At 50.4% G+C, this 27,178-nt stretch overlaps 2 protein-coding genes across 3 annotated transcripts in view; both read right to left on the reverse strand.

Moving 5' to 3' along the window:
* Positions 1-18,249, reverse strand: part of ANPEP (alanyl aminopeptidase, membrane) — a 36,620-nt gene extending 18,371 nt beyond the window's left edge. The window contains exons 1-3 of one of the 2 annotated variants that reach the window (XM_019640009.1): positions 12,906-18,249; positions 12,366-12,542; positions 6,375-6,487 (exon numbers count right to left, since the gene is read on the reverse strand). The gene's annotated coding sequence lies outside the window, so the exon portion shown is untranslated. Of the gene's footprint in view, positions 1-6,374; positions 6,488-12,365; positions 12,787-12,905 lie in introns of those variants that run through there. The other variant, XM_019640007.1, reaches the window with a different exon arrangement.
* A 790-nt stretch (positions 18,250-19,039) lies between these two features.
* Positions 19,040-27,178, reverse strand: part of ARPIN (actin related protein 2/3 complex inhibitor) — a 56,698-nt gene continuing 48,559 nt past the window's right edge. The window contains exons 9-10 of the mRNA XM_019639995.1: positions 22,013-22,120; positions 19,040-20,441 (exon numbers count right to left, since the gene is read on the reverse strand). Of these exons, the coding sequence (XP_019495540.1) occupies positions 20,313-20,441; positions 22,013-22,120 (237 nt within the window). The 3' untranslated portion in view covers positions 19,040-20,312. The remainder of the gene's footprint in view (positions 20,442-22,012; positions 22,121-27,178) is intronic.

Consider the following 27,178-nt stretch of genomic DNA (forward strand, 5'->3'; position numbering starts at 1 on the left):
AGGTTTGCTGGACAGATTTAATGAGAAAAAATATTAAACACCGAACAGGAGAACCTAAAAATCACCCCTTCCTTTCTTACTCAGAGTTCACCGGCTGCCTCTTTATTCCTATACTTGGTAAAAATGAAGATATCACTTACCATATTCAATAATATATGTTCTTACAGGAAAACAATGTTCATTATTACCCTTTCCATCCACCAGCCCAGTTTCTCAGACTTTGACGTTGCCTGGCCCTGACCCCCACACCCGATTCCCCCACGCCCCAATCTCACCACGTCCTTAGTCAAAGCCACTCTCATTGTTTATGTGGACAGTGCTGTACCCTCACGGACTCCTCACTTCCACTCGGGCCTCCTAAAACCTGTTCACCACATAAACTGGATCATTATTTTCTACTACTGCTGAAAATGAAAACCTTCCTCTTGGTCTTGGAACCAACACCAAATATTCCACAAGTTCGGGCACTAACAGCCTGCCCACTGCCCGGCCTCATTCTCACCACACTCCCCTGTTTTGGTTCTCTAACCTCTCTGGCTTTCATCCAGCCCCTTTACCACAGGGCCTTTGCACGTGCTGTTCCCTCTGCCTGGGCCATCTTCTCTCCCTTCTTGCCCTGGTTAATTCCTATTCATCCTTCAAGTCTTTCTCAGAGAAGATGTGTGACCTCCCTGACCAGGTCAAGCCCTTGTGAGCTCCATTGGCACTGCACAGCTCTTCTTTAAAGCCCTGTAACTCAGCAAGTTTTCCATTTGAACTCTGTGGTTGATGACTGCAGTCCTGCCTGTCGCCCTCATGGACTAGAGGCCCCATGAGATCAGGGCCTTGGCTGCTTCAGCTCATCAGCACTTGGCACATGCCTGGCACATAGTAAGTGCTCAATGCATACTTGTGGAGTGAATACACACATGCATGAAAGGGCAAATAAATGAATGAGTCAATTTAGGAGTCTCACCTTACGGAAGTCTTTCTAGCCCATCTCCACTCCTGTCCCTAACCCTACCCTCGCTCTGGGAGAATTGTCTGCCCCCTTCTCTGAGCCCTCCTCCCCCCAGGGCACACAGGTAGGACTCTTGTAAGGCCAACCGCCTCTCAGGACTCACACCTGTTTGCTCCATCACCTTGTCAGCTTCTTGAGGACCTCATTCCTCTGCCACTCCCTGCCCTGGCTTGGGCCTGCCACCCCCGAGCCTGCATAAAGGAATGGAATGCATCCATAGATGAATTCATTGAGGCATAACTGTAAGTGCAAAATGACTGCCACCTGTCATCAGGCCAGCAGAGGCCAGGGTCTGAGTGCTGGGTCTTCACGGGAAGCCTGGGTGTCCATCTTTCAGATGGAGGGTACTCCGAACCCCTAGCATTTCCCTCTCTCTCTGGAGACCTGCCCCCAGTGCTCTGGTCTGGGCAGTGTGGACTTCCCACTGCAGTGACCAGCAGCCACTCCCGCCAGGCCTGGGCTGATGGCCAAGGGACACTAGTGGGAATCCAAGTGCCCAGGGCAGGGCTGCAACTTGGGCATGGTGGGAGGGGGGAGAGTGACATACAACGGTGATGAAACATGTACTCCCAGTTCCGTTCAGCAGGGCTGGACTTTGCCAAGGGAGGCCACCTTTATAGTACCCCTGAAGGCTGGCACCCAGGACCCACACATCCCCCTGAGCTGTGTTTCACCATGTCTCCCAGGAGGCCTGCAGTCCCCTCCCACCTTTGCAGCAGAAAGACCCACAAATCTGCTAGGCCTAATCCCTTCTCCAAACAAAGAAAGGGGCCCCGGCTGGCCCACAGTGGTCTCTTCCTGTTTGCTTTGGACCGGGACCACAGGCCCAGCTGGCTGGAATCTTACTCTTTTGGAAAGGGCCCACTGCCCTGTAATGAGAGGTCCCTGCTCTGGGCACTGGCCAGCCCAAGCTGGGGCGCAGAGAGGGGCAGGCTCCACAGCCCCCACCTCTGTAATACGGAACAGGGCCCCCCTCCTTCAGCCCCCTGCTGTAGCCCACAGCTGGCCATCTCCACACCCCACCAGTGCTGCACTCCTGTCACCTAACCCTGCCACACACCTTGGCAGGGGGATCTGCCTCTCCTGCTCAAGCCTGGTTTCTGGCTCCTCGCTGCCCTCGGACCAAAACCTCGATTCTGGCTTGAACCTTAAGACCTTCTGTGACCTTGACCGTCTGGCCTCTATTTTCAATGCCCACTGTGGCTCCCGCTGCTGGCATTTCCCCAAACCCTCTGGGCTTTTTCATATCCCTGCACCTCTGCTCATGCTGTTTTGGCTGCCAGGAATGTCCTTCCTCTCTCTCCCGTCAAACTCCTACTCATCCTCCAAAACCCAGCTCAGATGTCACTGCTTCCTCCAGTATGGTAGCCCTGTTGTGCTTCCCTGGCCTCCGGTTCCGATCTCTATATCACAGCACTTATGAAAAGGCCATCTACATGGTCAAAGACTGCCACCCAACCTAGGCATCCCGAGGGAATGCTCTGTGCCATTGTATACCTCTCCATGCTGAGCACAGGTCAGAAGCCCAATGAAGGAAGGCTAAAGGAGCGATAACATCTACAATCCTTGCCATGGCTTACAGGTCTGGCACAATCCAGCCCCCTGGTGATTCTCTGGTCTCATCTCAAGTCCTCTACCCCTACTGCCCTCTCTCCTCTGCCTCACTGGCCTCTCTTGGTTCCTCAAGCCCACCAGGCTTTTCCCCCCATCGGTGTCCCCACACAAGCTGATTTTGGGGCCTGGAAAGCTTTTGTCTGTCACCGACCACCCACGCTTCCTGGAGGCTCACTTCAGTGATGCCATCCCAGGACAGCTCTGCCCCCAGCACCTGAGACTCCTGAGTGTCATGAGGACAGTGTCTTCCTCCCCAGGCAAGCGCCTAGGACACAGCCAGCAGGTAACACATGCGTGTGGAATGGATGCATCAATGAGGAAACGAGAGACAGTGGTTAAAGATGGAACTCAGTGTAATGAAGCCCCTTGATTCTCACTCAGGTCAGGTTTCCCCTTCACCCCTCACTCTCCTTCTTGGGGGTCCTAGGCTGCACACACAAACCACCTTTGTGAGTTGTGCCACATCTGTGGTCCTCCTGTACATGATTTACTTAATATTTTTCTTTACATCAACTCACTACTTACTCTCCTTCAGAGCAATGACCATGAAATCATGGTTGGGTGTGTTATGTCATATTTTTTCCAATACACGTTTCAGTTCATGACTACTGATTTAAAAGCTATTTATCAGGATAGCCCCTAAAATCATCTTGCGTAGATGTGCCCGCTTTGGGAATCACTGCTCCATTCTGCACGATTCTGGGGATGGGGTCACCTGCAGGCTGTGTTTGGAGTGAGGCCTTTCTGCAGATGAACAAAACATTTGTGTTCCTTTGACTGTTCATCTCATGATGGCAGAAAAACCAAGTACCTCCAGCCCCATCTCAATCAAAAGCAGCCTTTCCAGGGGTTTACATATTATAAATAGATGCCTTATGTTTTGATACAGAGAACAAACGTTCCTCTAAATAAATTTAAAAAAAATTAAGGTTGACAATGATCATGTGAGAGAACATGTAAAAAACATTAACAGAATGGGAAAAGGCAGCTTTGTCTCAGATGCCGGGGGAAAGGTTGCCCTCTATTTAAACACGAGAACACCAGGAACCTGGGAGGGACTGTGGCGGGAAGAGCTGAAGACCAGCAGTCAAGCAAACTACTGTGTAATCCAGGTCCTTGGGTAACCTGCTGCTCATGCTCTCTCAGTCCCCCCACCCCTAACCTGTCAACTGCAGGGTTGGGTGGGCTGGGAGTTAGGGGACAACCTGAAGCCCATCTGTCTGCTCTGAAGCAGTGAGTGGGGGGGCAATGACCAGGATGGGGCCCTAGCGGCAGGGTGAACTCTGACCCCTCAGGCCCCTGGCCGTCCCCTGGCGTCTGAGGCCTCCACTCACAGCTGCATGAGGCTGGATCTGGGCCAGACCCCAGGGTGCTTCCTCTGGGAGCCTCGGACATTGTCCATCCTGTGAGAACCTCAGAAGGCCCCCTGATGGGAAGTCAGTTCCTATCTTGGCCTCTGGAGCCCAGAACAGGGCACTCAGGAGAGAAGGAGTAAGAGGGGATCTCGTGGGATTTGGGGGGAGGTATACCAGCAGTGTAGAAGCCATTCTGGGCTGCGGATCCTGCCTGGCAACTCCCATCAGTTTAACTGAGCACCCACTATGTGCCTCACCAGGGTAATCACCACCATTTGGCAGCTGAGGAAACCAAAGCACAGAGAGGTTAAGTGGCTTGCCCAAAGTCACACAGCTCATTACTGGCATTGCTATCAGACGCAGACCTGTGGAGGACCCTGGCTCTGCTTCCAACAGTGCAGCTGGAGCCACTGATAACAGGCCCAGGCTGGGGGTGAGCAGGTGGCCCATCATCTATGCCATCCCTCCCGGTAAGGGGTCCTGAATCTTCCACCAGGGCCACAGCCCAGTAACTAGGTCCAATTTGAATGGCCTGGCCCATTCCCATGCGGGGACGCCTACCTGTCTCCTCAGACTGTTTGGCAATAGAGCTCTTGAAGCAAAGGAGGACATGGTTTGTGGGAGTCGTAAGGAGTTGGGTCCCCACTGACCAGAAGGCTCTGGGGGAAAGCACAGGGCAGGGGGTGCGCTGCCTCACATAGTTGAGCCTGTTTCCCCATTTGTGAAATAGAGCAGCTCTCTCCAGTACCTTCCACCGATAGTCTAGCCTTAGACTCTAGGGCTCCACAGGGGGCTAGTGGATGACGGCTGGACATGGGCCCAGGGAGTCGCCCGCCTTCCCCAGGTCCCCTGTCTTCGGGTGCACTGGAGGCCCATCCCCACTTCCTCTTGGCATGCTCTCATTCCTTGCCACCCTCGACCCGCAGGTCTACTACTGCCCTGCCTCAAAATCAGATGACCTGAGTGCCCAACAGGGCCAAGATTCCACTTTTACAGGTGAATACCCAAAGGCACCGAGACGTTCAGGTCACTTAAGACACTAAGCCACAATCAGACTTCAGGGGCTCTGACCACCCAGCCACACTGCCTGGTTGGTGGGGAGGAGGGATTCAAGTCACAAAACACAAAGCAGGGCCCATGGGGGTCCCCCACCCCCACCTACAGCCCTTCTGGGGGTTTGGAGGTGCTTGGGAAGGACTCCATTAAACCCCGTTTGGAGGACCCCTCCCCAGAACAAGGGCCCGATGGGGTGGTTGTAAGGTGCAAGGGAGACAACGATTGTAAAATAGGTGATTAAAAATAGGAGCGCCATTTCCTCTTTCCTGGATGGGACAGAGAGGGCTTTGGACAGAGGCAAAGATTTAAAGGCGGTGAACAGGCCCCCGGGCCACACTCCTCCAGCTGCTGTCTAGATCCCTTTCCTTTCCTCTCGGGCTCCACCCCACCCGCTACGAGACTGAGCGCCCAGCCGCCGTGCTGGGTCGCCACACGCGTGCACCTTTCGTCCAACAACCCTGCCTCGGACCCCAGCAGGGTGCAGTCCGCCCCAGCAGCCGGGTCACCCTACCTTTCCTCCCCAGAGGCTCCAGCAATCCCCTCCCCGCCCTGAGGGCCACCTCTCCAAGTGGGAGCTCCCCCTGCCCTGACCGGGCCACAAGATCGCAGCGGGATCTTGGCCAAAGGAATTCTTGGTTCTCCCTGGGCCTGTGTGCTGGCCCGAGAAGCAGGTGTCAGCAGCAGACGTGGGGGTCCTTGCGCGCACTGGCGTCGGGTCCCCCCTCACTCCGGCTGCAGCTCCCCCAACGGGCCGCACCCCCTTCCGCGCTCCACTTGCCTCAATCGTGGGAGCCTCCTCCCTGCACGACGAGCCGACCAGTAACTCGCACAGCCCCACCAGGACCAGCTTTTAAAGGGAAGTAACCTGACCCGACCACTACTCCTCGCGGCTTAACCCTTTCAGGCCTCTCCCCATCCTTCAGCTGCGCCGTGACTCCCCGATCTGCCTGCCAACCTCCGGGGAGTCCCCGGAGCTCCGTGTGTGGGGAGCTGCCCCGTCTCCCCCGACAGCCCGACCCATAGGGCCTGGAGTCGCTCTTGGGTTCCTGGTCTCCTAAGGCCCCCTGACAGAACCCCCCTGTGACCCAGCCCCAGAGCCCCGTCCCTCCACATCTGGACGGCATCTGCCAATGGGGGAGGGGCACAGAAACTAGCCCTTCCAGTTGGGGGGCGGAGAGCCCCACTCACCTAGGAAAACAAACCGCGCATCCCACCTCCCCCGCAAGATGGGTGTTCTGGATAACTGACGTAATTTAACTTTCGTGATTCCAGGGGATTATCAGGAAGAAGGCAGAGGAGCTGGACCTAGCAAATAAAATGACCAGAGCCAAGGGGGACTTGTTTCTCACCCAGCTTCTGCTCCCAGAGGCTGTGCGGACAGGAGCTGGGTCCTCCTCTTCTCGGGTCATCTTTTTACTGAGCAGCGCCAAGATGCTATCAGCAGCCTACTTTCCTGTGGCTGCTGTAACAAATGAACACAAACTCAAAAACAACTGCACATTTCTTATCTTCCAGTTCTGTAAGGCAAGTCCAAGATGGGTCTCACAAGGCTACGCTCACTACAGTGTCCGCAGGGCTTGCATTCTTCTGGACACTCAGGAAGCCCCCCTACCATTTTCAAAGCCAGCAGTGGCCTGTTCAGTCTTTCTGACATCACATTACTCAGACTAACTTTTCTCCTGCCCTCTGCTTTCTGTCCTCCACTTGGATAACCCAAGGTAATCTCCCAATTGTAAGGTCAGCTCATAGCAATTTTAATTCCATCTGCAACTTTAATTCCCCTTTGCCATGTAGCAAGCATATTCCCACATTCCAGGGATTAGGACTAGGACTTTGGCTGGGGGTGGGGGTGGGGGGAGCATTATCCTGCCTACTACAACATTCAAGACACTCAGATTTAGAAGCAAATTTAGAGAACACCCAGTCGAATCAGCTCTTCCTCATCCATTTCTGGGATCTGTGTCCAGACTGGTTGCTTTTTTGACGGACTGCTATGTTTGCATTTGCTCTTTCTTTGGAAACTAACTATATGGTGAGCCAGAGTGCCTCTAAGTAGCAGCCTTCTTCTCCTTCCTAATTCATTGCTGGGCTCTTAAAAGCCAGGCCACAAGTTTATTGGGATACTGAATTGAGTGCAGAGTAAGTAGGCTCTGCGTGAGACCCCAGCAGCTATTTTGGGGTTTCCCCGCTCTCCCTCCAGTCTCATCCTGCCTTGACCCTCCTCCAGCATGTCTGACACAATCCTCTCTGGCTGACAAGCCAAGGAAAAAGGCTCAATCCAGGCCAGAGAGGACCTTCCACCCAGGTCTCTGCCTCTCTGCCTTGGGCTCTGAGGGCATTTGGAAAGGAGTGAATATGCTACCCCTGACACAAGGGCGGCCTGACCTTCTGGGGGGCAGCTTCGGGATAGGAATGAAGCTCCTTTCAAGAATTTAGCCTAAGGACATAGAATATTTATGGACAAGGCTTTTCACTGCAGTGTTATTTATAATTCAGGAAACTCAGATATACCCTAAATGTTCTGGCTAAATAAATTATGGTTTTCCAATATGATGAAATACTATCCCACGATGAAAAGCAAATCATGTTTATAACTTCCCAATGAAACCATGGGAAAATAAAAATAAAATCCCAGAGTGAGAAGCCCTCTCTAAATAGTATACAAAACCTGAAGTGTAAAAAGAAAACATTGATACATTTGACTATTGGATTGTCAGAAAAGTCATGACCTATTTTTTCTATGTTTTTCATTGCAAAAATGTATCATGACTTTTCTGACAACCCAATACATGAAAAAATTAAAATGTCTGCATTGCAAGCAACACCACAAAGTCAAAAGAAAAACTTTAAACTGAGGGGTGGGGGGTGGGAAACATAAGTAAAGGGCTGATTTCTCTAATATATAAAGAGCTCCCAAAAATCATTTTAATATGAACTGAAATGGGATGGAATGGGCAAAGGATATGAAGAAATAGTTCATGGAAAAGGGGAAATCAAATGGGCCCTGAAACATGTGAAAAGATACTCAATAACTCTCTTAAAAAGATACATGAGAATTCTATCTCCAAAAATACTATTCTTCACTTATCAGATAAGCAAAGATAAAAAACAACGCAACAAAAAAAAACCAGTTCGCAGCACAGTATGTTTGTTACGGTGGGAGGAGAGAGGCACCCTCCTGAAATGCCAGCTGGTGTGTAAACTGACTCAGCCTTAATAGAGGCAATTTGGCAATATTTATCATACATATAAACACAGGCCCTCTTTGACTCAGCACTTCCACATCTAGAAATTTATCCTGCAGATATCCTCACATACAAGCGAAATGGTGAATGTCTAAGGCTTTTCACGGCCACATTGTCTGTAGCTGGCAAGAACCAAAGTGTCCACCAGTAGAGACAGATACTGAGCTCTTCCTGTGTGTCCATGCAATGGAATGAAATGTATGTAGCTATGAAAAAGAACACGGGTGCTCTCTATGGAACAATGTCCAAGACATGTTGTTAAGTAATAAAAGCTGGGTGCAGATCATTGTTCAAGGAGCTTATTAACTGTATCTTAAAAGGGAAAAAGCACATAATTCGCTCTTACGTAAGAATACAATGACTAAAGATACATAAGAAACTGGTAACACTGGTTGTTTCCCCAGAGGCGAACTGAGCAGTGAGACAGCAAGGTGGGAAACAGACTTTTCAATGTATCCTTTTGTTACTTTGAATGTTGCACCATGTGAATACTCGATGTATTCAAAATATAAATACAATTAAAAGTGGAAGACAGAAAGATCAGAGGATTAATGGATCTTACAATATAAACAATTTTAAATTTTTATATTTATGGATGAAATGATTTGATTTCTGGAGTCTGCTTTGAAATAATCCAGATGAGGTGGGGAAGTCAGGGCTGGCTGCTCATTACAGCATGATTTAAAATAGTTGAGAATCAGAAACAACCTAATGTCCAGTAATTGGGGATTGGTTAAGTAAATTACAGCCCTTCATGTGCGAAAATACCATGCCACCATTTAGAACATAATAAATCATGTTTTAGAAGTACTAGAAGAATCTGTTTTGTTTTGTTAATAATCGTGGGGTGGGAAGACCTTTCTAAGTGTTATGCAAAGCCCAGAAGCCACAAATAAAAAGGCTGAAAAACTGGACTACACAAAAGCAAAAATTTCTGCATTGCAAAAACTGCCACATGGCATAGTCAAAAGGAAAACTTCACACGAGGGGTGGGGTGAGGGGTGGAGAGGATTGGGGGTAAATTAGCCTCGTTGTGATCAGCGTTGGAGCACAGAGATAGATACGGTGGGAATTCATTAGTGTTCTTATTACTCTTGAGTATGCTTTCAAATTCCCATAATAAAGAGTTAAAAATCATTTATGTACATGCAAGCTTTTCTGTATGGCAAAAGACATCTATTATACTGGGCTGTAACATTTGCAATCCATAAAACAAAGGGTTAATGTCAATAATGTTCAAAACATGTCCCACAAGGCGATTTTTAAAATTAAAGATGCCACGGCCGAGTGGTACATTGGTTAAAAGTTGGCTTGGGACACCAGCTCTGAGAAGCAGGGCCCCGGTTCGGATCCCACATGAAAGCCAGTGATGCTGCACCCTCTACAGCTAAGATGGTGAACAACAACTCGACCTGGAGCTGGGCTGCTGTGAGTTGCCGGCGACAGCATAGGCTTCAGTGGGGCTGGTCGGCAGCGGGCGTGAGCTGCCATGAGTGGCCGTCCAATGGCCAGCGAGCGACTGTCTCAGCCGGGAAGAGTGCAATGATAATACCAACATGGGCCAGTGAAACGACATCCTCCACAACTAGACTGAAGAACAAAAAGACAGCAACTTGTCTGGTCCCCTTCCCTGATTCCCCAACACTGTTCCCCTCCCCGCAATTCCCCAATAAAATCTTTAAAAAAAAAAAAAAGATGCCACAACTGAAAACCGGGCAAAGGATTACAATAAAAAACTCACGCAAGTGGAAATAATAAAGGCCAGCTGACACATGAAAAGATGTTCAATCTTGGTCATATTCAGGGAACACAGTTTCAAAACAATGAGATGTCAATTTTTGCAACCGTTTAGACGACTGATAACATCTAGAGCTGGCCAGAGTGCAGAGAGCCAGCGCTTTGCACACACCGTAACAGTACTTGTGAACTGCTCCCACCACTTGAGAACGTAAGACGGCAAGATTTCCTGAAACTTGAAATGCATATGCCCTTTGACTGGGTGACCCCGCTCTGGGGAATGTGTCCTAAAGCCAGGGGCATTTAAGGATATATAGGAGGAGGTTTATTGCAGAATTCCTTGTTACAAAAAAAAAAAAAAAAAAAAGGGGGGGGCTGAAGTGTCCATCTAAAGGAAACATTATGTAGCAGTGAGAGAAAACAAGTTAATTTTGTACATATTACCTTGTAATGATGTCCAAAGTCTATTCTTCAGTTTAAAACCAAGTGCCAAAGTAATACATTGATTAAGACCCTATCTTCATGAGAACGCTCTGGGTGTCTGGCCACTTGTACAGGGGACAGAGCAGGAACATATGTGCCAGTCGGAGAATCATGCTGGTCTCAGTGAGGTGAACTTGATGCAGGGGGTGGAGGAGGAGGGCAGGAGAGATCACCATTTTTGTCCTTATACACCAGTGTATTTTTTGAAATTATTAGAACATATACTATTTTTGTAGCAACCACCAAAACCATTATACTAGTTTTAAAAAGAAGAAAGTGTTGGGAAAGGGGAAGATGGTAAGGGCTGGGCCCTGCTTGTCCTGTGTGGGGCCTCTCGGTGACCCTGGCCCTGCTCCAAGCTTGAGGTTGCTGGGCAGGGCCCTGTGGGTGGATGGGGTGGGTGGGGAGTACGTGCCAGATGTCAGGGTGGGGCAGGGGCCAGTACCAGGAAGCTCGATGATGATCTTTTCTTAAGTTCCTTCTCCAAGCTGGAGTTCCTTGACTGGGACAGGGAGTTTTTCCCAGGCCTCCTTCCCTGTGCCCACAAGATCAGAATAATGTGGGTGTAGGCAGGAAAGGGATGGAGACTTGCAGAGCACTGTCTCCTTGACCCTCACTGCCCCTTCCCTACACACTGGTTCCTCTCCCCGTGGAGCAGTGTGTCTGAGAACTGAGCACCTACTGCAAGCAGGTAATTCAACTCTGAGGCCAGCACAGCCCCTGCCCAGGAGTGGGAAGGGTTATGGCTATTCACTGCTCACTCATTTGGTCGGTCGGTCAGTCAGTCAACAAACATTAGAGCATGTACTATGTGCAGGCCTAAGCTCTGCTCTGTGCATGCAGGTCTCCCTGGGCAACAGCAGCAAGGATAAGTCTGTACTGTTTTCCCAGTGCTTGTGCCCCAGTGCCTAGCACGGGGCTTGGCACGGATCAGGTGAACAAGTGAACCAAGTTCCACGCGGCTGTCATGACAGCGGGGAGGAGTGCCGCTCTGTGCCTGGGGAGGGTCAGCAAACAGAGGGGACTATTCAGGTTGAGTCTGGAGGGTTGTGTGGAATTAGCCTGAGGGACAGGTGGAGGGTGTCCAAGCAGAGGGAACAGCATATGAAAAGGCAGGCGGCCAGGTGCATGATGGGACATGAGGCTGGGGTGGGCAGGGACTGGGCACTGGAGCCTTGGATGGCATGCCAAGGAGTTTAGCCTCTAGGAATATTGACAAAAGACAAAAGGATGCTGGTGAGGTTAGATAAGCCTTTTGGAGTGAGCCTCTAGGGACAGTTTGGGAGCCAGCTTGTGTGCATGTGGGGGTGTCAGAAGGGAGGCAGGGAGAGCAGCTGGAAGTGGGCAGGGGATCTCCAGAGGTGAAGGATCCCAGCCGCAGGCAGAGACCTAGGGGCTTCGAGGAGGGGGTGGTGAGAGGATATTAGGAGGCTTGGTGACCAGGAACTACCCACAGCGGGAGGGGGGGGGTCCCAGGAGGGGAACCAGAGCTGTTTGGGCTGGAGAAGGTGGTGCTAGAGTCAGCACTTCCTGGAACTGAGATTTAAAAAAAATTTCTTATTGCTGTTGTTTTCAAGAATTCAGTTGGGGTTTTATTATGAAATTGATTAAAAACACATTTTTTGAAATAAAAAGGACAAAGAGCCCCTGTTAGAGCAAACTGTCTTGGTGAGGCAGGAAATGGGACAGGGCCTGTTGATATAAGTTGGGCCCAGCGGAGGCCCAGGCTGTGGAAGGGACAGAATGAATCCATGGTCCAGTGGGAGGGACAGAGAGGTCCTTGAGGCGGGATGAAAGGAAGGGACAGGCCAGCCAGGGCAGGAAGGCAGAGCGAGCCCGGCACCCTTGAGTGGGCTCCCACACTGGCGCACTGACCTCAAGCTCTGGGAGCCTCGCCAGGGTAGGGCAGCGCAGGGTGCTCAGGAGACGGCTGGCTTTGCAGTCAGACAGGTGGCTTCGTGTCAGGTAGGACATGTACAAGCTGGGCAACCCGGAGCCTTCACCCTCCTCATCTATAAAGCCCGGGCAGGCCCCCATTGAGATGTTGTGAGGCTGTATGAGAAGAGGTGTGAACAGTTTACCAACAGCCCAGAGGAAAGTCTCAGCAATGGCACGTTCATGGGTGTTCTGTCTCACCAGCTTGGCACTGCTCATGTCCCCTCCAGCCTCTCCTTGGGGCATCAGCCTCTTTCCCCTGCATCCTCAGCTCGAGGGAATTGCCCCATTGGCCTCCTCTGCCACCCCTCCCGCACCTCTTCCCAGGGCCCTGCTATCTCTTGAAAGAGCCCTTTCCTGGGATCCCCCCCGCCCCCAGACCCCTGCTCTCCAGGCCTCTGCCCACCTCCCTCTGCAACCTTCCTTCTGCCCACCCTGAGGCCACCCGCCAGCCCTCCTCCATAACAGAGTACCACACACAGGGTGGCTTAAAACAACAGCACGTTATCCTCTTGCCGTTTGGAGGCCAGCAGTCTGAATCTAGGTGCCAGCAGGGCCAAGCTCCCTCCGAAGGCTCTAGGGCAGGATCCTCTTGTGGCTCTTCCAGCCTCTGGTGGTTCCAGGTGGCCCCTGGCCTGTGCTTGCCTCACTACAAGCTCTGCCTCTGTGGCCACAGGCCCATCTTCTCTGTCTCATAAGGACACTTGTTGCTGGATTTAGGGTTCACCTGAATAATCCAAGATGATCTCGTCTCCAGATTCTTAATTACACCAAACACCCCCATTAAAAATAAGGTCCAGGAATTAGGATGTGGGCATGTCTTTGGGGTGCCACCATTCAACCCACTGCACCGGCAGGGCCGTGGGGCCCTCCTCAGGCCCCTCAGCCTCTTCCAGGGCAGCCTCTGCCCACTCCCCATGTGGTTAACGCCCCACTCACCCCACACCCGCACCACAGCCTCCTCTGTCTCCAGCATCAGAGAGAAAATCAGGTGTTCTTCCCACCTGCCCTTGGGGCCCCACCTTCCCGGCACCTGGGAGACCTGCTCCAACCTGTCTCACCTCCCAAGGGCTTCCTCCTCTTGCTCTTGCAGCCCGAGACCTTCTCTAGAATTCCCTTCTTTGAAATCGTAGACGCTGGACGGTGTGGCCCCTTCAAAGTCCAGAGGCCTCCCCACTTCCTCATCCCACCGACCAGCAGAGCCCTCAGGAGTCTTCTTGGGGCCTCTACGGCTCAGACTGGCCCCTAGTGCTCCAGACACCAGCCCTCCAGGGTGGCTCCAAGCTGTTGCGGGACGAGAACCAGCTGCCCTGGAGGCAGGTCGTCCTCTCCCTAACACTCAGATCTGTACCAAACGTGGCCCCCAGGACTGGCTGGCCACAGAAGTGGGACCTTGGGCCTGGTGATCACTGAAGCCCACCACTCCAGGCTTCCGCGGGCCTGGGGTCTGTCTACACCTGGACAGAGGTTTCAGGAAAGGGTTGGGTCAGATCCCAGTGTCCAACACTGGTCCTTTGGGGAGGCAGGCTGTGGACAGTGGCCATTCAGTACCAGGCTTTGTATTCTGGCTGTGACAATTACTAGCTAAGTGACTCTGGGTGACAAGCTTCTCTGGGCCTCATCTGCAGATAGTCACAGCACTTTGCCTTGGGGGGTTGTGGTGAAGATTAAGTGACACGCTGACTATTCCCTGATGAATGAACCGAGATGGGGTGACCCAGGAAGTCTTTCCCCATCTCCCACAAACCAGCTCAGAGTCCCTATACTCTCGGCATCAGCTCTGTCTGCTGTGTGGATTTGAAGGCTAAGGACACAGGGGTCCCTTCTAGCCTGGGCGGACTGTGGAGGGGGTGTGAGAGACACCGCAGTGACAGGACAATGGCAACAATGACCTAACATTCATTCTGCTCCCACCATGGCCAGGCACCACCCCACGTACTGCCACTTGGGACACTTGAGGCCCCACTCAAGGCAAAGCTGGGACCTGCAGGCTCAGAGTAAAAGGCTCACCTGTGAGGACACGTGGGAGAGAGGTCACACAGGGGCCACGGGAGCCTGGCCCAGCCTGGAGTCTGTACCCTTGCCAGAGCCACGGGAGACTGGAGCAGCTCGGCAGGGCTGGGCTGGGAGTGGGTTGACCTGACAGGAGCAGGTTGTAACCCTGAGCACCGTGCTCAGGGAGGGGCCTGACAGGGAGAGCCCGCTTCAGCCTGCTGGCCTGTGCCAGGTTAGGTCCTCATTCTCATCAATGCGAAAGACAACCCTCATTCTGCCCTCTGGAAGGCGTGGAGGGCACACCAAGGGCACGCCTAAGAGGCAGGGGAGCCCCCTGTTCCCAAGTGCTCTCGGGAGACCAGGCTGATGTCAGAGGTGAAGAAAAATGTAAGGTTTACTCTTGAGAAGGCCCAAAGATACCATGTTCCATGGGTAGTGGGGGAGTTCCCTACAGGACCCCAACGCTCAACCAGGCCTGCTTGGCCAGAGGCCCTCGCCCTGGTCCTAGCCCAACACCAACCCCTCCCACTGTGCCTGCAAGACCTCTGGATTTTTCTGCTGACTCTGGGGAAAGGGAATTCCCCCCACTTCTCGTTCTACTGGTCATGAGTTTGCTCTTTTGTCTTCAAACTCCTCATCATCAAAGAAACTTCACCTTCCAGAGACTCTTACCACTTTTCCTACAGCTTTATCCAGTGGTGGCCTCTAGATGGGCACGGGACCCACTGGTAGGGCCAGGCCGGCAGCCACTGTCCCCATCGTCCCTCTGCAGACCCACTCCTGAGGCCCACCTCGGTTCCCCTTCCCCTCTCCCAGGCTGTCTCTCCTTCCCAGCACCACCAAACTCCTCCTGGCTTATTGCGTCGACGTCAACTCCCCTTCCCTCTGCAAAAGTCCCAATGACAACAGCAGCCAACGGTTATGGAGTCCTTCGTGGTCCCCATCAATCCTCGCATGAACCCTTACAACCCCCACAGCAGGAGTTACTGGTACTCCTTTATAGATGACACTGATCTTCCAAAGGCTCTGTGACAGACCCACACTCTTACACGACCACCTTGAGGTCTGGATCCGCCCCACCAGAACCAACCCTTCCGTTGGTTCTGGGCCAGAACCAACCCTTCCGTGTTCCCTCATATCACTGCCGCACTCGGGGGGCCTGGCGGGACGAACTGCAAACCCAAGAGAGGTAATCTCTTCTTGGTCCCCACTGCCTCAGCCTCTCAGCAGGGCTCCTTCGTACTGCGAGTCGCTCCACTGTCTCGACTCTCCTCTCACTTCCCCGTCCCGTGCACAGGCTAGATCTCAACCCTCTCCTCTCATTCCCTGGCCACGTCGCTCACCCCCCTGGCTTCAGCCACCATCTCTCTGGGATGGAAACTCATGTCCTCTCCTGCCTCCTCCCAGGTTCCAGCTGGCTGGTGGACATCTGCCCCCAGATGCTCTCAGGCAACTCCAGCCTCACACGCCCACATCCAAACTCCGGCGGATCTTTCTCCCTCCCAACCCACCTCCTCCTCTCCCAACAGCCTCACTGGCCCTCCAGGCACTCGGGCTCCACTGTCAGCAGCTTTGCCTTTCTCTTCCTCGGGTCCCTCCTCACCTGCTGCTCCCAATGTCACAACCCCGACCCTTCTTCCCAAAGTGCTGAGCACAGGCCCTGGAAAGCACAGCTCTGGTGAGTCACTCTGATGACTGTTTGCCTCAACCATTCACTCATTCAAGTTATTTACTGCACACTATGTACCAGGCACTGTTCATAGCAGCTGGGGGACAGCACTACAACTGAGAAATCTCTGCCCTAGAGGAGCGTATATCCCGGCAGGGAACAGACAGTAACCACAGCCCAAACACACAGTATGAGAGGGCCACGGGAACAGAAAGGCAGAGCAAGGACAGGCAGTGGTGACGCATTGCTATTTCCTACGGGTGGTCGGGGAGGCCCCGGCTCTCTACAGCGGAAGATACACTCTTAGTTTTGGTAACAAAAATCCAGGGACTTGGTTTCTTAATCCTTTAAATTGAAAACACTTGTTCTTACAGGGATGGCGGGGTGAGGTGGTTTGGGGAAACAGGGTGAGCGTCTGGCTGAACAGCCTTTTATTATCTTAATTTTTGAACTACATGAGTGTATTTCCTTTTTAAAACATTCACTCATTGAAATAGGAAAGAATTTAAACAGTCTTTTGGAAAAGATTAATCATTTTCAGGAACTATTTCCTTAAAGGGGTCCTGTGTGCATATCTACCAACTGCTGCCAGAACGCTGCAGATGTGGAAGCCGCCAGGGCTCCCAAGGCCAAAGTCTTAACCACAAGGCAGCCAATCGGCACCTGGGAGCACCGACCACACGCTGGGGTACGAGGCTAGCGACGACCACAATGAGGGGGGCCCCCTCTTGGTGGGCGGGTGGGGAGAGGACTGGGAGGCTCAAGACTAGGACATGTGCTGGGAGCCGACAGCCCCCAGTCTCTCATACTCCAGATGGGGCTCTCCATCTGGGCCACCGCACTCACTCCTGATCTTTACCTTCAGCTCAAATCACTGCTGTGTCCTATTTGGAAAGCCACAGCCAGACGGCCACGCGAAGGAGAACCCTACCAAAGACTGGTTCACATGACAGGATTTTGCCAGCAGCCTGGTTTTAGTCACAGTCCCCTGGTTTCTTTCTGGCAAAGCTGGGGCCAGGGAGGGCTTCACTTAGGGTGATTCAGTGGAGGTGGTGGGAGGGGGGGGCAGAGGCTTGAGTAGCAGAAGACACGATATCCTGTGAGGAAAGGTGGGTAATTAGGTGTTTGTGTCCCCCAGATTCATATGTTGAAGTCTAATCCGCAATGTGATGGTATTTGGAAGTGGGGCCTTTGGGAGATAATTAGGTTTGGATGAGGCCATGAGGGTGGAGCCCCCAGGATGGGAGTGGAACCCTTATAAAGGGACAGAGCTTTTTGTCTCTGCCATGTGAGGACATGGCAAGAATGTGGTCTTTGAAACAGGAAGCAGCTCCTTACCTAGACATCAAATCTATTGGCACCTTGATCTTGATCAGCCTGCGGAACTGTGAGACATGTTTGCTGTGTAAGACTCCCAGGCTACGGTATTTCTGTGACAGCAGTTTGAACTAGGACAGGCTGTTTGGGGCATGGCATGACGGGGCTAGCTGGGGGTGGGAAATGCGCTGCTGTGCTTTAAATATCCCGTGGAACACAGTCACTGACTCTAGGCTGCCAGTCAGACTCAATCTGGGCACTCAAGAGACAAAAGTAGGAAGCAAAGCCTGAACCGAGCCTGGCACTCATCAGGCACTCAGAAATTACATAATGGCAGAACTTTAGATTTTAATTAGTGGCAGAGAGCACTGAAAACCCAGTATTCTGCACCACTTTAGGAAATGCTCCATGTAAAACCATCCAGGGCCAAGGACTCTCAAATTCAGACCCGGTCCCTATTTTCATAACTGACACCTCCTAGCAGCAGTATTTGTATCCCTCTCCAAACACAGGCCAACAAGGATTGCTTCTTCACTTATGAAGAAAAAAGTTTATGACTTTGCTGATAGTAGACAAGAAAGCTAGCTGGGTTTGCTGGCAACCTCAAGTAGTTAATGAACAATGATTGTGGCTTGTTCAAAGAGATTGAGTTTTCCAAACACAAAACCAGGCTGAAGCTGTATGACATTTCTAGAGGCAATGAGGGTGGGGTTGGGGCGCCCACTGTTGGGAGTCTACAGGACCAGCCAATGGTTCGTGGGAACATAAAAAAGGCAAAACAGGGGTGTCCAGTTAGCTCAGGTGGTTAGAGCGCAGGCTTATAACACCAAGGTTGTCGGTTCGATTCCCATATAGACCAAGGAGCTGCACCCTCCACAACTAGAGACTGAAGACAACAACTTGAGTTGGAGCTGATGGGTCCTGGGGAAATGCCCTCCACAACTAGACTGAAACAACTACTTATCTTGGAGCTGATGGGTCCTGGAAAACACACTGTTCCCCAATTAAAACAAAACAAAACAAAAAGCAAAACCTTTGAAGACCATCCCAGGGACTCTAGGAGGACATGTGGCTTCCTACTGTAATGCATTAAAGCACAAAGCAAGTCAAGAAGAATGATTCGGCTCTTACTTCGTGACCCTCATCACACCTATCCCCCGGCTTCGGTTTCCTCATCACTTCAATGCAGCCACGCAGAGGGCCCTCCAGCTCTTACACTCTACGGTGCCGTCACTGGCGGCCTCAGAAAACCACGCCTGTTTTTAACCTCTGTGAGACTCAGTTTCCTTATCTATAGGAAAGAAGATAAAGTTGGGAGAAGTCATCGTGAGCAGTGGGAAAAAAAAGAAAACGAAGGACTTTGGAGTTAGGCAGGCTGACCATATAAATTCTTAGCGCTGTGTGGCCTCGAGCAGGTTACCTGACCTCTCTGAGTCTTACTTTCTTCACCTGGAAACTGGAGATGACAATGTCTGCTTTAAGGACTGTGGAAGGATCTTGCCTATGTCACCTTCCAGCAGGTGCAAAAGAAACATCGGTTTCCTTCCTTTGTTCCTACTTCGCATTCAGCAAATAAATATAAGAGGGATGTGAATGTGCTGAAATGTCTGTAAAAAAAAAAAAACCAACAGAATATCATCACAGGTTTTGACGTCAGATGTATTCGCCTACATTTCCCTCTTCCAACATAAGGAGGCTTCTGCTCAACACAGGCAGTGCCAGCGAGGATCGGCAAGCCTGAGGACAAGAGGCTGCCTGAACAATGGGCACTACCCACAGGAGGCACTGCTCCGAGTGGGAAAGGATGTGATCCGGACATGGTCCTGCTGGGCACCATCCCTGCTGGGCTCTGCGACGGCCCCGGGAGGCTTAAGCCACTAGCCCGTGATGGGGCAGTGAGCTCCACATGGTCCCCGAGACCTGGCCTCCAGGCGGTACGGAAGCTCCAGGACTACTCCAGGAGGATGCTTATCACCCGTCCATGCTGACAGGTCTCCAAGGCGAGCTCCAGAAGCTGGTACAGACAGAGGTGGGTTTCCCATTTGGAGAAGAGTCATCATTCGTAATACAGCGAATGAGGAGAACGTGTTGTAAACTCCGAGAAGGTCTTAATTCTGAGATGTTTCCTATGTTGTCAGCTTTACCTGCTACAGACACAGGGCCTCTTTCCTTTGAGCGGGGACGCCTCCAGCCGTGCTAGAGAGATGGCTGTGTTGGGGGAAACGTGGTGGGCATGCACCAGGCTTATGATTTGGATTGTGTCCCGCACATGAACACCTGTGACAACAGAGCCAGGACTATGGCAGTGGGGAGATGTAGTCTGCAGGAGGGGGTAATCAGAGAGGTTGGCTATGAAAGGATTCTGGGTATGACAACCCGAGCAGACCCAGGAGGCCATGGTTCTCATGAGATCCTGCCCTTGTCTGCCCATCAGCACACCCCCAGGTATGAAGAGTCAGCTCTTTTCTACCTATGGCCTCTCACCAGCAAAAGTAAATGCTACAGGACCTCAGGCCTTGTGACTCTAAGGGAGAAGGCTACTCGGGGTTGGTCCTAGTGGCGGGGTTCTGGCAAGCAGGTGGGCCTCTCAACACAGCCCCTAATCCCGGGGAGCAGCTGCAGGTGGGAGGCAGAGGGTGCGGGTGGTCTGGTCACACTGACCCCCAACTGGGGAAACCAGGGCTCCCCTCACATCTGCAGTGGCCAGGTGTGTCAGAGTCCGGCAAGGCTGCACATGTGAGAACGGAGCACACGCTGGCAGTGACACAGGACTCCCTTCCCAGCTCCACGGCAGCGAGGCTCAGGGCCTGAGGCCTGGCCCGTCTGAGGCTCAGAGTGGGTTCTGTTGCGGGACTGACTTGGATTCGCTTGTTTCCAGGACTCCAGTTCAGCCCAGTCTTCAACCCTCAGACAAACTGGGACAGGTTGGGGACTTTGATGTTGAGATCACCAATGTTGATGTTCCGAGGAATCTCCGGCAGGTTGATGTTTTTCACAGCAGACACAGCCCGGGCGGGGGCTGCCGAGAGGCCGCCCTGAGAAGAAATGAGAGGTGGGTATGAGACAAACCCTCAGTGTCATCTACTGGGTGCTGGAAAAAACAGCAAGGAAAGAGGCCTAGCAAATGTCCAACCTGAGCACACACTACGAGAGCTTTGCTTTTTTCCTCCCTGCTACCTGGACGGCAGCCAATCAAACAATTAGGTGAGGTGGGGACCACAAGTGTAGGGGTCCAAACTCTGCACTCCTGAGGGAGGCCTTGTGGCTCACCCAGTTTTATAGCCCCAGCCCCTAACAGAGCCTGGTACACAGCAGGTGCTCAATAAATGCTTGCTGAAATCATCTGAGATGGTTTCACCAAGTCACAGTTGGTATAAAGGGTACTTTTAAGATTACAAAACACAATGAAACCCTTCCCTCATGAGACTGAAGGCTCTTATAGACAAGTGCAGTCACAGGGAAATTCTTAAAAGGAAAAGGAATGTCACAGCTTAGGATAAATGCCTGCCAACTGATAATGTGAGATGGAAAAGTAGTGGCTTTCAAAATGTCATGTGGCAATAAGATTGGAGGAAGGACGGATGTGCAGGAGCTGGCGTGTAGCCAGACACGGAAGTACTAGTAACAGAGTCAGTCATCACCCTCCAGGCTCACCCCAGCATGCAGGGAAGGTCGGGACAGGTTGACAAGGACTCTCTCAAAGCCATTTCCTTCTTATTGCCTACGTTCTGGACACCAACTCCGATCCACCCTCGCCCAGCAAGTCTCCACTTCTCTTGGTTTCCAAACCCCTTGCCTCTGACTCACTTACAATTTCTGGAAGCTTCCCAGCTTGCATTTCTAGAACTACAGCTGCCATAATAGCTGTGGTCTGGAAAAGCTTCAGCAGGACTGAAGAATTCCTGGTTTCGCAAGATCAAGTTCTGTTACTCAGAGCAAGGAAGGTCTTTAAGACACCCGGATAATAGAGTGGTAATCTGTTCCGCCATTTCTGCCGTGTGTGAAGGTGTACCCCCACAGCCTCTCCTCCCTGGTAAGGCTGATGACGGTGATGGGGAGATGTCGGGATTGAATAGACTTATTGTGAGCATCTGTATCAAGCCAGCACCATGTGGGGGTGGACCAGGGTCTGTTATTTTCAAACCCAGCCCATACTCTACTGTAGCTTTTTATAAGGCTAACTGGAAATAAGGAAATTGGCAACTCTGAGGTCTGAACAACACCACGAGAAATGGCTGCTGGGAGAGCAGACTCATCTAGCACACAAACCAGCGAACCACACTGGAATCAGAGAAGGGGATTCTGGGTCACTCCAGGGAACGTGTGGCTTTGAGAGAAGGAATTACAAACCACAAACATAGGCCAGGCCTCCCCATGTCAGAAGCTGACTGCCTTCCCGTGGCATCTGGCTTTTCCATTCACACTCGGAGCCTCATTCTGACCTGGCCTTCAAATCAATGAGCTTTGATGGACTCAAGGAAGGAAGAGGGTGAATGTAAAACATTCCTAAGGTTCCACAGCAATACAGGCCGACCCATGTACCCACTCCTGCTTCCTGCCCAGGACTTCGCGAGCCAGCCAGGGTAAAGCACAGTGGCGTGCTCACCTCTGATTTCTCCAGCCTGTTCTGTGCTTCAACCTGAGCCACGATTTCATTCATGTTGGTCTCCAGCACCATCCCACCCATCACCACCTCCTGAAGGATGTAGTGCACCTAAAAGGGAGGCAGAAGCAGGAAGGGTTAGAGTACTCTGCAGTGGGCAGCTGGTGTGGCCCCAAAAGAGACGTCGCACACGGGCTTTCCTGCAGCGGCAGAGTAATTGGACCCAACAGTGGCTCCTGATTCACAGACACTGAAGCCCCGGATCAACCACCTCTCAGGTAAGTCCACAGGGGTTTCCCTCACACCTGGAATATCCTAACGCGAATCTCTTCCATGAGCAGCGGTAGAGGTGCCTGGCTACATACAAGGCAGGGAGATGAGAACACAGGCTTTCAAGTTAGGCAGGCCTTGGTTAATTCTCAGCTCTGCTATTTACTTATTTATGGGCAAATTCTCCTTTCAATGCTTCAGCTTCCTTCCAGGGTGGTGGTGAGGACTGAATGAGATAACCTGTGCAAAGCACCTCACTGGCTGCCTGGCATACACTGAGCTCAAAATAAATAACGATGCCATTCATTACATTATCATCATCCGTCGATGTCCCTCGACAGAGAAATAGATAAACAAAATGTGGTATGTACGTACAATGGAATATAATTCTGCTGTAAAAAAGAAGAAAATTCTGACATATGCTACAGCATGGATGAACTTTGAAGGTCTTAAGCTAAGTGAAATAAGCCAGACACAAAAGGACAAATACGGTATGATCCACTTCTATGAGATACCCAGGAGTAAAAATCAAGGAGGCAGAAAGTAGAATGGTGGTTGCCAGTGGCTGAGGGAAGGGGGGAATGCGGACTTGTTGCTTAATGGGTAGAGAGTTTCAGTTTTGCAAGATGAAGAGTTCTGGAGATGAGGTGCACAAAATGTGAATGCACTTAACGCTACTGAACTGTACCCTTAAAACTTTACATTATGTAAACTTTACCACAATGAAAAAATACAGGTGACTATACCAACACTCCTAGTGTTTAATTATCCCTTTTGTTTAACAAACCCCATCTTCATGGGGAAAGTAGTACTTGTTGAGCATCTACTACGTGCTGGGCACTTCAAATGTGACTTATTTTAATTTCACAACATCCATCTGAGATAGGATATGTAATCTGCATTTTGTATGTGAGAAAACTGATAGTGGAAAAGCCAGTACACTATCCCAACGTCATGTATACTAGCAGCACTAAGCACTGACCCCGGGCCTGTGGGACCCCAGAGCTCATGCCTTGCCTTTCCACACACCTCCTCAAAGTCCTGAACTGCATCTTCCCCTGTTCATCCCTTACCCCAGGCCACGTCGGATCACTTTAAGACTTGCCTTCGGGGTGTCAACAATCTTGTACGAATTCTTCCATGCTTTATCCCCAAGGCCTAGAATAGTGCCCAGGGCAGAGCAGGCAGGCTGAACGAATGGAAGGCTTTCCGTAAGTCTGAGAAGCATGTTCCTTGCGTTAGAAGATGGACACCAGTGTGGTGCTGGGGGCTTTGTGGAGAAGGTGCAGTGACAGGCCTAACACAGACAGGATAGCATTGGACCAGCGGGTTGGCTAATAGAAAATGTCAGTTAAGACTTCAGATTTGAATACTGCATCACGAAGTCATAATTTTAAAATGCTATTCAAAATGCATCTAAGTGCAAAAGGGAGAAATAAATAAAAATGCAAACTCCATTTTCAGCAAAATGAGAAGAGAGCCCAAATGCCAGGCCCCCAAACAGGTGGAACAGTTGTCAAACGCAGGGAGCTTAAAGCATGGGCTCCTTTCCTTTAGAGAAGAAAATGATGAAAGTATGCTGAGCTGGAAAGCTCAGAAAGACCTGCAAAAACACACTTCTTGTAGGTAAAAGGCACACTCTCTGGACCCAACAGATTCCTTGTGTTTGGACAACAGGAACATGCCTGGACCTAGAGTTGGGGCTAAATGAGAAACCGCGCAAACAACCTCCATTTGCCTCACAGAGCTGGTCTCTGTGGTAGCAGAGAAGATAGGCTTTGCATTGTGGAAAAGCTCCTACTCTTATATGAGCCTCTCTCTCTTGGCCGGATACAATAAAGGGTACATGAACTCACCCAGAACCCTAAATTATGAGAACTGCAGCCAGCTTGGAACACAGACTTGGCGCCCCCTAAACAATCATCCTGCAAACAGCTGGTTTCTGAAAAACTCACCTATTTAAAGATGAGTTAGAAAAATGAAATCTGCACAGGATCTATATAAAGATATAACATGAAAAAATTAGGAAAGAAAAAGGCAGACTAAGACTATATACTGGAAAAATGCCACGGAGCAGATAAGATTGTAATAAAATAGTTTGCAAAATTGAAAAATGGAAACTATGAAGCAAGAGCTCAAAGCAGAAATGCAAGAGCTTCCACGAGAGGTAGGGAGACAAGAGGAAGAGAGGACATCTATTAACACTGCTCAGAAAAGAAGTGGAAAGGAAAAACGTACAGAAACGAAGGTGAAACTGGAAGAAACAACAGGGAGAAGAGACACTGCTAAAAACACAGTAAGGAACGAAAAGGAGAAAAATGAAAAAAATCAAGTAAACTGAAATGAAAAAAAGAGTTAAGAGGAATAGAAAAAAATGAGTTACAGAAAACACCAAAGGAGATGTAACATATGCATAAAAAACTAGCATGGAATGAATGGAACATGTATGTAAGGCTTTGTCCATAAAGAGTACATAAAGATATGATTCAAGGTGTGTCTGACACACAGAGGATCTACACACTGAAAGGGCACACAGTACCCCAGGGAAAAGAGAACCCTGAACACTCAGTGCCAAGACAGACAGACCTTCAGGGGAGATTTCAGCAACCTGGCAAAAAGATCGAATCACTTAAAAAGAGGGATGAAATCTCGATATCTCCACAGTAAAATTCAATGCGAGCAGGTAAAGGAACCATACCTACAAAATTCCCAAGGAGAAAAAGTGTGACCTGAGAATTTCATACCCAGTCGGCTGTCAATCAAGAGTACTAGAGTGGGAACTACTGTTCCCATGAGTCTTTCTGGAGAAATCTACAGGATACCCTTCTGCCAGCCAAGGGGTGACTGGAAAATCCACGGCAGGAAGACTGGTGGTGAGCGCTGAGTCTACACAATGGTAGGACTAAGGCTAAACAGGATCACAGTGACAACACAATGTCCATGTTGATGCCTGACAATGCAGAAGAGCTATGGCTAGCAACAATTAGGAACGCGGGGCAAAAGGGGGGGAGAGAATGAGAGCACTGAGTAACCATCAGCAGTGACTGAGAGCTAGCTGATGGCTATCACTTAAAATCAACAACTTATGTAATCAAGATACAGTCATGACTTTTATTGTGACTCCTCCCAAGGTCCACGCCCATAATCATTTGCTACAAACAAAACTTTGAGAGCCATCGAACTGCTGACTCAGGGCCAACAAGCTCTTTCCTGCTGACTAGAGAGCTCTGCCATTTTTCGTGCATGAAATTTACCAATAATGCATCTTCCATAATTTCTTGTTTCTTAAAAGTAGAGGGAGCACTCAGGCTCCTGTGAAGCAGTAAGTACATAATCCTTCTAGGTTTTTTGGAACCCTCCACCTCTCATCTCCTATATTTATCTTGCCCTAACCTAATTCAATTTCATTTCCTTTTTAAAGTAACTTGCCTTTCTAAAGCAATCGCCTTTGTTTTCACAGAACAATTCTCTTTTCTCACACGTGGTTCAACTGTGTATTATTAACTTAATTACATGATTACAATGCCAGTATAACTGGCATCAACAGGTCTGAAAACATCATGCTGACCTTTGGTGAGCAGTCACTCGTGCAGTGTCTATGAGTGAGAATGAGCAGCTAGGGATCAGCTGCCCAGCTGCCCACGGTCACCTGGCAAGTCGGGGAAGACCTCTTCCACTGACCATGAAGTGCACCATGACACACGGGCAACATTTCTTTGAGTGGAGACAGAGGGAACTTGGGAACGTTGGAGGTTGGCAAGCACAGGTGTGGGGAGAAGGCAACCAAGAATCAAAACTCACGTGCGTAACACACTAGAGACGGTCAGATCACAGAGAATGGTTCTGTGATGGTGGAGCTGATGGTGGACTGCTCTTGAGGGTGCCAAGAGGCATGTGAGTCAAGGTCTCAGAGAACCTGAGAGTTAAAGGGCCAACCTGACAAAGGGAGGTGGGAAAAACGAAATCTGCAATCTGAGTCGTGTAGGTGGCAATACAAACCACAACAGAAGAAAGCAAAGAGGTGAAGGTCCTCAAGAGCCCTAAACCCAGCCTAACACGGTGTGCGCTGAACAAATACGAATTAGCAGTTAATGATAATTCACAGTGTTCTGCTATTCAGCAACCACCTAAACTAATGACACCAGCAAAATTCATTCAGAAGCGTTTGTTCAGAGAGCAAAAAGTGCAACTGATCTCTTAGTTCCTGGCAAACCCAATGGCAATCTGACCCAGGAATAATCACAACCAGGAAGTTTCATCTGAACAAAAAAAGATTATGATAACCCCAATAAACCAACAGGTTATCATGATGAAAGGGGAAGGCAACAGAGGAAATCGTTTTGATGATGCATCTGAAATTTCAACACGTTAAAATGCTGTGTGGCAAGTGATGTTTTACAAAAAGATACATAAATGTATGGCCACACTTTGAGTGTAAGTTGGAGTTTTGTTTTGTTTTGTTTTGTTTTTAGCTGAGCCATCCTGCCACCTGAAGTTTATAGTTAGCTCTGTCCTATTAAAAATATTCTTTTTTAAAACCCCTCAAAACAGTAAAAAAGTAGGAATGATTACTAGAATCAAAATGTCTGTTCCTCTGAAGGCAACCTAACAACCTAACCCACAATCAAGCCTCGAATTCTGCCCCCCACATGTCTGGACACCTTCCTTCCCTCATGTTTCTTTTCTAGGAAGCTGCCACATCATCCTCCCTCCCCTAAAGGCACTTGCTTCTGTAAATGGATCCGCTGGGCATCCCATTTGGCCCCCCTCTTCTTTTCTGTCAATGTAAGTTAACCGAGACCTCCCCACCTCATTTCCCAGAGGCAAAAATACGTATGTCCTCAACAAGACGGGGAACTGTATGTTTGTGCCCTGAGCTCCCCAGGAAGTTTTTCTGTG

The sequence above is a fragment of the Hipposideros armiger genome, unplaced genomic scaffold (assembly GCF_001890085.2).
Source record: "Hipposideros armiger isolate ML-2016 unplaced genomic scaffold, ASM189008v1 scaffold_48, whole genome shotgun sequence".
NCBI classification, from domain to species: Eukaryota; Metazoa; Chordata; class Mammalia; order Chiroptera; family Hipposideridae; genus Hipposideros; species Hipposideros armiger.